This window comes from Corella eumyota, chromosome 4, assembly GCF_963082875.1.
Source record: "Corella eumyota chromosome 4, kaCorEumy4.1, whole genome shotgun sequence".
Classification (NCBI taxonomy): domain Eukaryota; kingdom Metazoa; phylum Chordata; class Ascidiacea; order Phlebobranchia; family Corellidae; genus Corella; species Corella eumyota.
This window is the reverse complement of record NC_137493.1, coordinates 1,116,960-1,127,876: the sequence shown is the minus strand read 5'-3', so window position 1 is coordinate 1,127,876 and position 10,917 is coordinate 1,116,960. Positions and strand designations below refer to the sequence as shown.

Below are 10,917 nucleotides of genomic sequence, written 5' to 3'. Positions count from 1 at the left end.
TTTAATTTTATAATAAAACAAGTAAAGAAGGCTAAATTTAGTTTGTTTTGAGCATATATTAAATTTTAAATGGTTTATTCTCAAAAAAAGTAAGTTAAACTTTTTTTATTTGGAAACACTGGTCAATGTCATTGAAACAAATTTTGATTGACATGCCGCCTGAAATTTAACTAAAATTTGATTAATTTTAACAACTTTACAGCTGATTTAACTAAAATTTAGACCCAAAGAAGACATTTATACACATTCTATGTTAATATTATTATATTAAGATTTTAGTTTTTAAGTTTAAAAAAACCCAGAATATGACGTCATTTTTGTAAAGTTGTGTCATTTTAAATGAATAATTTAAATGTTAACGTTTGTTTAGTCAGTTGTTTTAACTTTTATGTTAATTAGGTTGTTATATTTTGCATTTACTTAAGTTATTATCCTTATTTTAAAGAATTAGGTCGATTTTTAAAAATACTTTTTTTTTTATGGTTAGTCAGTTTGTAATTTTTTTTTAGATATTATTTTATAAAAATAGTTTATTTGGTTTTAATATGGATGTTGGTGGGGGAAAAATATTTTATTGTGGAAAAAATAATAAATCCCAGGAATTATCTGTTTGTCTAAATTCAGAATCAAATCTCTTTTATTACTCTGGGAAAAAAATAAACTTAAAAAGTTGTAGGAATCCTTATTTACCAAACAAAAAGTTTAAAAAACAAGTTTTGGACCAAAAAAGTGGACTTCTAAGTTTGAGAAATATTTGTGTTGAATTTGTTGTTCAAAATTTTCATTTGGTTGATTCTTTAATTGGATTTCCTGAGCTAATTGGTGAAGAATTGTTCAAAAAATGTTTTGAAATTGGATATTTTGAAATTGACAGTGCGGGAAATTGGAAAGAGATTTTAAACATTTTTATTGATGCTTATTCTGATAAAATACTAAAATCTTTAAATCTAAGTGGACACTGGTTGTTTTTATCAGTTGACTTAGAATATTTATTACTTTACATCTACCTAAATGAGGCTGATTTTTCATACTGCAAAATTGGAGATGATCATGAAATTTTGTTACATTTGGGAAAGTTAAACAATTTAGAAATTCTGAATCTTGGACATAACCAACTTTCTGTGAATGGAATTAAAAATTTAACAATGAATAACAGAAGATGTAAAACTGGGTTAAAAAAACTAAAACATTTAAGGTTAGATGGAAACAAACTAACAGATGATTTATTTTTACCTTTTTTACAAGATTTACCTGCATTGGAAGTTATTGTGTTAGACGATAATTATAAAAAAATCGAAAACAAAAATATGAAATTAAACAAATTTTCAATTTGTCCTCGATCAATTAGATTTCATGAAAATGTTTTAAAAAAATCTGACAACACTGCCATAGGAAGTGGTTGGGCTGTACCTTTGATTCAAAAACATATTTCAAATTTAAATTTGAAATTTAAAAAACAAAAAGAAAACTTGAACAAGAAATCTGACGAAATAAAAAAGAGATTTTATAACAATAAATCAAAAACTTATGTTAGTCAAAATTCAACCATTTTAACCCCAAGTGCAATATCCCATAAAAACCATGTAATATTGTGTAAATGTTTGTTAAAAGAACCAGTTAAGTTAACAAAGGTGAACACTGAAATTGTTGCTTCAAATTTGCCATCAAAAAAACGAACTTTATCACCTTCTGCCTGGAATTCAAAAACTAAAAGATTAAATAAGGATAATGTCAGGAGTTCTTGTGATAAGGAAACCTGTGAAAAGGAAATGTCAATTGATAAATCTATTCTTGACCTTTACTGCTAAACCAATTATTAAAATTATTAACATTTTTCGGCAATTGATAGTTAGACAAACTTAAATAAAAAAAGCTTTTATTTATAATGAAAAATATTCAATTGTTTAAAAGAATTCTAATATAAACTGCTAATTTTTTTCCATTTTTAGGTTTTAGATTAATACTAAAATTTAAGTGTTAGTTAATTAATATTTTAATAGCAAAATTTTATCTTTTTTTTAGGTGGAGAAACCGATGGTTTCTGCATCATAGGAAAAATAAAAACTCAATTTTAAAAATCTAAAATAACATTTTGTGCCCTCCTTTATTTACTGGAGAGTTATAATATCCACAAACGTGAAGGACAACCCTTCACATTACTTTCAAGCAACTTTCAACTTACTTCTAATTCTAATCATCACATTTGAGAAAAACTTTAATTTTTTTCTCTTATTTTGATTGCAAATATGGAATGTTAATATGATCTCGCTCGATAAGAAACAGAATTTAGTCCGTGAGGACATCACTTTTGTTCCTAACTTTTATGTCAAGTTCACCAACAATGTCTGGAAGATCGCTCCACAAAGTCCCAAGTTCAGATAATGTGTGCCCCAAGTTTAAAGATGGTAAGACCCGTTCATTATTTTTTAAGTTAAAAACAACACTATGTGGTTTTTTTTTGCAAGCATATTTAAAGAATTCAATGGAATAGTTACATTTGCAATTTGGTTAAATTCTTAGTAGCAAAATTATAACGATTAAAATTAAATAACACATTTCTCATTAAGTAAACTTAAAATCAGAATAATTTATTAGTTTATGGCAAATTTTGTAAAAGCTGACATTTGATCAAATTGTAGTTGTATAAAAAATCTTAATGCTAAATTACAACTAAATTAGTCTATTATTTTCTTGATAAATTTTGTCAATTTGTTGTTTTAAGATCGGGGCCGCAACAACAACAACAACACAACTAAATACAAACAAAAAGAAACGACTCTCAACCCTCCTAAAACTTTTAATAAACTTCAGAAACAAGCAAGAGCAAGGGGCAACCAACATTATAATGGGGGGAGAAGAAATCAGGTTGGATTAAATTTGATGTTCAATTTATAAGCTTACAAATAAACTAAACTCCTGTTTGTGGTGCGCGGGCAAACTATCACTCACAAATATTACTTGAGACCATATTACAATAATTAAATGCAGCCTTTCATGCCAAAAAAATTTAAATAAGACTTAAATTTAAAATATATTTAGCTAGTTTTTTAACTAATATATCTACATTAAGATTTAAGTAAAACATATGTTTATTATTTTACTTTAAATTTCAAATATCATACAAGTTTTAAGTTTTTGTTATGCTAAACTATATAAATTGTATACAAATTAACTTAAAAACTCTTACATCCCTGTAGTACTTTAACTTAACTTGATTTTTTTCTTTGCTTAAACAACCGCATAATTTATTTTCTACTTTTAAGATGACAGAACAACAAAGAGATGAATTCTCATCTTTTACATTGGACAACAACAAATGTGGGAAGAAAATTAACTTGAATCATCTTCTTAACTTCTCCTATGATGCAACAATCGATACTGCAGCTAACTTGGGATATGTACCAAAGGGAAATAATTTAAGAAGAAATGCTAATGTGTTTAATAAGGAACAATTTATACAAGCAAAGTAAGGTTATAAATATTTTAAATCAGAATTAAATAAACAACCAACACAGATTAGGGTCTGAATCTTTTTTCGTATAAATTTAGCAAATTTCACACATGGATTTGCATTAATTTAATAAATTATGTTTGTGTATATTTTAGCAAAGCTAACTGGAATACTAGTTTAAGTTAAGTTTAAACATTGCACAATTAAATTTGCATTTCTAGTTTAAAAAAAAGATTGCATTTCTAGTTTAAAAAAAAAAATCTACACACATGTATTACTTCTAGTCTTATATATCTGTATTTATATGTTGAATAATTTTATTGTATTTTTCTCATAAAATTTTACAAAACAATGTTTTTTTTTTTAAGTTGTCAAATGGTGATGCTAGAAGGACCTGATTACACAATCCACCAACATGATGTAGACTTACCATTGGAATGGAATTTAATCCAGAAAGTGGTAAGAATTATGTATACAGTTCTTGTTAAATAAAAGGGTATGTATATATATTACCTTGTCTTTAAATTTAAAATTTTTTTAAAAATTTTTGTATTTTAATTTTTCATGCCCAAATAAAGGTAGTAAAACTTGTTGCAATAAATATTACAATATTGCAACGTGTTAATGTTAACATAAGGATTTTATGTTATGGCATGGTCACCAAACCTATTTTAAAAGGGTATGTATGAGTATTTTGCCATTAAAAAATAGTATTTTAAATTCTAGGGCTTGGGTTTATAAGTATTGAAACAATTATTAATTATTAAATTGACTTTTTTAACACTTTTGTTTATATTTAGAATATGTGGAACACTGAGCCTCCATCTTGTCCGATATGTTTGTACCCTCCTACCATCCCCAAAATAACTAAGTGTGGACATATTTATTGCTGGCCCTGCATTCTTCATTACCTCGCTCTGGGAGACGAGAAAAAATCTTGGAAGAAATGTCCGATCTGTCATGAAGCTGTTCAACAAAAAGATCTTAAAAGGTTAGGAATTATGGCTTTGAAATATTGTTAAAAAAAAGCATTTAAATATTAAAGATAGTTTGTATTGACTATTCATACCATTTGGTACCCCACCTTAGGGTCTGTATTTTAATTCTTATAATATGGTTCCAACTCTTAACCAGCATAATTTGAGCACCACGATCGGACGTTTTTTTAGTTAAAGGTTTTTGAATTTGTTATATGACTATGTAGACATATATATTATTCACTAAGCTCTATTATATATAGATTAATTTGATATTTAATAAAAATCAAATTTAAGTTAAGTCCAATTAAATTGTAAATAAAAAATAATTGTTTTGTTTAAAAATTTTTTTCTGTTTTACTTTTAGTTAACAAAACCAGTTATTGATAAAATTTTTGTAATAGTGTTACAATGCATGAGGAGATGGTCCATGACAACCAAAGCATGATCACAATGAAGTTAATGAAAAGGTTTAAAGGAACAAATACTTGCATGGAAGCTTACGATAATGAAGCAAATGGAACAGAGAAAAATAAAGACTTTAATTCGGAGGTAAGTTTTTATTAGTTTGTTACAACATAAGGTTTAAACAGTAGTTTGATAGCACATTTTTTTAATTTTTCTTATTGTTAGGGTGTTAAACAAAAACTTTTAGTCTAAATTTATATTCTTTTAAGTAACTTTCTTCGAAATTTTATAGACTTTATTATTTATATAGGTAATGTTGCTAAATTTTGATACTTTAAATATTTTTTTTGATACTTAAAATATTTTTTTTTTTAATTTAAATAGCCCATATAAGTTAAATGTAAGGTGTTAAAATAAATACCAAATGGCAGAAGTCCTCTTTTTCATTCTTCGTGTCTAAAACATGTTAAAATAACTAACTTTTATAATATTAGACCTAATGAATTTAAAATAATGCTATGTGGGTTTAAATTTTGAATTTAGATTTTTCGTAACAAGAAATATTTGGTGGCAAAACCTTCAGATATTTTGATAAATATTATCCAAGTAGAAAGAGAACAACTTGAGTTTAAACTTGCTACAGAGGAAGATGTGAGTTAAACTTTAATGTTTGATTATTAAACATTTTGGTCCAAAATTTGTTTGAATTTTTGCAATTTAATAAACTCCTTTTCTTGGTTGTGGTCTGTATAAAAGTAACTCTATTTTAGGTTAACTCTTTCCCATTATTAAAATTTTAATGATGTCTTCTTTAAATAGGAATTGGAAAAAACATTTATTACACTTGCATTGGATTTAAATAAAGCTTATGAGTTAGAATTAAAAGACAAAATTCAAGATGAAGTAAAAAATGTAGAAAATAATACAACTGCTGGTAAATTTAGATTTAACCAAAAAAATGAATTTTTAAAAAACGGAGTGTTAAAATTTTGACTATGATTTCTTTGTACCGTGATAGTGATTTTAAAGCAATTAAAAGTGGCACAAAACATAACTATTTTAAAGCTATTTTGTTGTGCTTAGATATTAATGAAACAACAAAAGTTCATGCACAACAAGAACTTGAAAAACCCACAACTTCAGATCGTATTTATTACTTCTACCAGGTTAGTGGTTCTTTATATTTTTCAGAGTTTTTGTCAAAGTTTTTATGATATTTTACGAATGTTTTTTTTAATAGTAATACAAAATTTAAAATTTAGTGTATATATATACATTTTTCTAAAGTAAAGATGCATTATCTTTATTTTCAGCTAAATTTGAATCACTTAATATAATAAATATCAAAACTTTAACTTTTTTTTATATTTTAATTAAATAACAGGCAGAAGATGGGCAACATATTTACATACACCCTCTAAATGTTAAATGTTTAGTTCACCAATATAGAAGTTTTGATCGTTGTCCATCCACTATTAATGCCAGGATTATTGAATCTGATAGAATTTCTGTAAATGAGGTAAATTGTAACCTAAATATATTGGGGATTAATAAACATATATATATGTATGTTTAACTTGTGGGCCTTTAAAGTAGAAAACTGCCGCTTGTTGTGCGCCAGTAAATTACCATGAATGTAAGTTGCTTGATGCGACCATATTACAATAAATAATTTATTAAAAACCAGTTAAATTGAGAAAATACAACTGGAGGACCACTTACTTAATAAAAATGATTATACCATAAGGCATGGTTATAAGGTTTGATTAAAATTGTTCACAATTAAGTTACTGCATTGTTTTTGTTTTGAATATCGTGTCATTTCCTTTCTAATATATATTGCTTATACCATAAACATATGACTTGGTATTATTTAAGTTTTCTTAACTAGAAGAATGGAATACAGTTTATATATGCTGACAAAATTATCAAATAATATTTATTAAATCTCTTAAAAATTGTTTTATTTCAAAAGTAATTCAAATTTCTGCCACTTTAATTTAGTCATGTAAATTATGAATGTAATTTATTGATTAGTTCATTTATTAGTAAATCTTTTTAATTAAATCATTTTTTTCTTTCCAAAAACTAATCAAATAATTTTTAAATTTTAGGCAACTAGAAAGAGATATCGTTACCTTTCTCACTTGCCTCTCTCACTTGAGATACACATGGTTGAACTTGACCTTCGACCTCCAATTGTTTCTATGGCAACACTGGCCACATTCCGAGACATGCTTGAGCGGAGACAAGCACAAAGAAGAAAGAAGGCAAGAGAGGAAAAGAGAATTTTGAGAAAAGCTTTTAACGAGGATTTAAGAAAACAAGGAAAATGTAAGAGAAAAAAAATTTAATATTTTTTTTCAGTTTAGTTTTTGTAATATTGGACACTAGTTGATAGTCTACCTTATGGTCAGCATTCTAATCATCATAAAATAGTTGCAACTCTCAACTTATATTTGCCTGCGATAATTTATACTAGTGCAAAACATACGGCAGTTTTTTTGTATAGTTTGCGGGCACTTAAATTGGACATTCACTAAGTCCAACTAAGTTCCGTTATATATAGATGTAAACTTAGGTTATTATTATGCAAGGTTATTGAGTCTATTAAATAAAATTACGTAATCTTATTTAAAATCTTTATTTTCTTTATTTAAAACTTGTTTACTTTCCTGCAGACCCATCAGCTCACATAAGTTTAAACAATCAAAAACAATTTCCCCAAATTCAACAACAACAAACTTCTGGTTCATTCTCTGTCCTTCTATCCAACCCTCACTCGATACCTGGTAATGAGGCATTTATGACGTCACACGACAAAGTTGTGACATCACAGGAGCCTTCTATGGCGTCACAGAGCAACGTTACAAGTGGGGCTTCGAGTAGTGTTGGAAGTTTGGAAATCGAGAATGTCGGACCTTCGTTTGCTCAGGTAAATATTTGTTCAATTTTGTGATTTTAGGTCTTAAGTTTGAATCTTGTTTAAGGTAAGTTTGTGATGTTAAAATTGTTGTTTAAAGAGTTTTTACAGACCCTAGAAAAGAGTTTAGTTTTTGTGATACAACAGGTTTACTTTCTAATTAGGTAAAACTTGTCGATTGCACAGCCTGCAATCTTCATTTTAATTGTCATAATATGGTCGCAACTCTCAACTAATATTTGTTTGTGATAACGTATTTGAGCACCTTTAAAGGTAGCTTTGTTTATTTAGTAAGCCTATAAATTAAACATACATACATATAGGGATGGGCTGAAATCCAAATTACTCGGATTCGACGAGCCCGAGTATTTTGTCGCGATACTCGGCCGAGTCCGAGTACTCGGTTATGACGTCATTTAAACGTATATAACTGTTCACGAGAATCTTTCCCGCATAATTTTAAAACTGCAAAATTTGCCAAAAACACGTATTTATGGATTATAAAAGGTTTAACGTTGGCAAAACTACTTACCGCTGATAGCAATATCATTTTAAGTCCAAACGAAAATGTTTAAGTCTCAAATTTATTATGCGTAAAATTTAGTAAAAAAAGTGTAGTAAAAAGTGTATTAGTTGCGCAATTGTTGCTTAAATAACGTAATATAATTGAGAGTAGATTATAAATTATTAGAAAAAGGCAAACCTCGTGTTTTTTTATGTTTAGTAAATCGTATACGATCTTAAATGACAAATTATTACTCGGCGTCCGAGTACTAAAGAATGCTCGACGAGCACGAGTATTAAAATATGCTTAATACTCGGGCCGAGTACTCGGACTCGGATTCGATTGGCCCATCCCTACATACATATATATATTGTCCATTAAGCTACATTATATTCAGATATGTTGTCCATGTCTTTAAACAATTTTTGACCTGTTTTTTAACCTTGCTAAGTGTTAAGTTTACAAGTAGTGTAACTATATGAAACGTGGTTTAATAAGATCGGTTCATCACTAAAATATTATCTTTTTCCCTACATATTTACTTTGGATAAAAACAACTTAAATTTTCTTTAATTTGTAAGATGTTGAAATCAACCAATTCTAATCACGACCTTCCCACGTGGCCTCGCCTTAGCAACCGTACTTCTACGTCATCAGTGACGTCACAAGTAGTTCCTAACGACGAGGATCCTGATTACGTGGCTCCACCTACGTATAAGTCGTCGTTTGGTGACGCTCTTTGTAGCGCTTTGGATCAAATCGATGTGACGTCATCGGCTGGGAAAGGAGAGAAGTCGAAAAAGAAGAAGGGGAAGAAAGGAAAAAAGGTGCTTCTCTTCAGCACTGCAAGTCAGTTACACCAATAAAAAATGTTGTTGAAAAATTTTAAAAATGAATTAAAGACTTTGTTAACTTATTAATTACTAATTAATTATAACAAATATAGATTAAACAATTTAGGTTTTAGTTGTTATTTTTTTGCCTTTTTTTGCGTAATTACATTAATTTACATTAAAACAAATTGTAACCATAAAAAAATTGGTGTATTCTGTTGTAAATGATCTTGTTTATTAACTTTTGTTAAAATGTAAATTTTTAGTATTTGGGTGAAAATTGTAAATAAAATATTGATATTAAAAATTAAGAATTTTATTTATTCAGAATTTATAAAATACAAATATTTGTAAAATTAATAAAATTAAGGTTAAAATTATACAAATTAAGATTATATGAAAAAAAACGTTTTTAAAAATTTTTTTTTGTATATATCTTTATCCTCGATGTGGGAAAGTTGAATGCGCGACTTAAACATAGAGTAACATCAGTTACCCCGACCCAGTCTCGAGTTGCCTTTGGTAGTTTGGAATATTATAGATTATAATTGCCCGATAATTGTGCTGCTGATTAAGTGCTGACTCAGCAGGAGTTCATACCGTTTATAGCGCCTTACTCAAGGGCGCTACAGCATGAGATCAGTGGGGATTAAACCCACGACCTCATGTGTAGTGTAGCAAGTGTTTTTACCACTACGCCACGTTGACGGCTGTTTCAAAGAAAATGTTTCAAAGTTGTGTAAACATTATAAAATTGTGCACAAAAGATATAACTTGATTAAACAAATAAACCACAATCCAATACACTTTCTCTTCCAATATTTATTTAACACAAGCTATATATAAGAACCCACAATTTCATGATACTCCCACTTTACAGTTTGTCTTGAATGTTTCATATAAAGTTAGCTGTCAGTTTCAAGTGCAAAATATTAGTTCGCAAAACACAGAATTGAAATTTAAAAATGCATTTTCATTAAATTCTTGTTTTAGTGTTTTTTGCAGGTTTATAAAATGATTGTTATTAAAGTAATGAGTTTTTTCGTGGCGTTTCTTCTGATTCAGCAAGTTAGCGGCAATTGTAAATATAGTTTAATTAACTTTACAGTTTTTTAACATTTTTTACTTATATTTAATTTGTGTCGTTATAAAAACTACTTAAAATATTTTTAATTTAATTTAAAATATTTTTAATTTTGTTTTAGTTTCTACGATCGGCTATAGTGGATCTTCACTTCCGGGTGATAACTTCACAACATTTTGGCCTACAACAGCTACAACTTTTTTAAATGACGTCACAAATACTTCGAACGCTAGAGATGACGTCACTACCTTTGTGCCCTACACCGAAGTCACTACGCGGGGTAATTTTAGTTTTTCTTACAAATAATTAACGATTCGTGTGAAGAAGTTGTCGTAGCATCAGACTACGAGCCGAAAGGTTTCGGGTTTAAGGCGCACCAATGCCACTTTATTCACCCTTGTGCCCAGTGTTTACAAATAGCTTAAACACATTACAACTACACCCCCTTCTACACAAAAGTACAAAACCCCACACCTTAAAAGAATATAAAATATCCCTTAATTTTTGTTAATTTCTAAATTTAAACTTCTAAAGCAAGTATATTACCTTTTAATCTAAGTACACCACAAATTATATTTTAAAGATTCAGTTAGAACAACGACCAGGAATCCGACAACAACTTCAAACCCTGATCCTCATAATACGACCCAGTTTTGTGATGCTTATTATGATGAATATTGCGCTGAATGCTGTTACTGGGATGCTACTCACTATTGTTATTATTGTTATTGCTTCT

At 28.2% G+C, this 10,917-nt stretch overlaps 2 protein-coding genes across 2 annotated transcripts; both read left to right on the top strand.

The window, feature by feature from the left end:
- Positions 1-545: 545 nt before the first annotated feature.
- On the top strand, positions 546-2,022 carry LOC145749702 (leucine-rich repeat-containing protein 42-like). The gene has a single exon (XM_082565534.1). It carries the CDS (start codon positions 546-548, stop codon positions 1,806-1,808), a length of 1,263 nt encoding a protein of 420 aa, XP_082421660.1. The 3' UTR covers positions 1,809-2,022.
- A 4-nt stretch (positions 2,023-2,026) lies between these two features.
- LOC145749748 (E3 ubiquitin-protein ligase RNF10-like) lies at positions 2,027-9,397 on the top strand. Its single transcript, XM_082565601.1, has 13 exons — positions 2,027-2,405; positions 2,723-2,865; positions 3,264-3,466; positions 3,820-3,910; positions 4,252-4,442; positions 4,833-4,980; positions 5,380-5,487; positions 5,656-5,770; positions 5,920-6,002; positions 6,221-6,355; positions 6,951-7,170; positions 7,518-7,771; positions 8,846-9,397. Exons 1-13 carry the CDS (start codon positions 2,324-2,326, stop codon positions 9,128-9,130), a joined length of 2,058 nt encoding a protein of 685 aa, XP_082421727.1. The 5' UTR covers positions 2,027-2,323; the 3' UTR covers positions 9,131-9,397.
- The last annotated feature ends 1,520 nt before the right edge of the window (positions 9,398-10,917 follow it).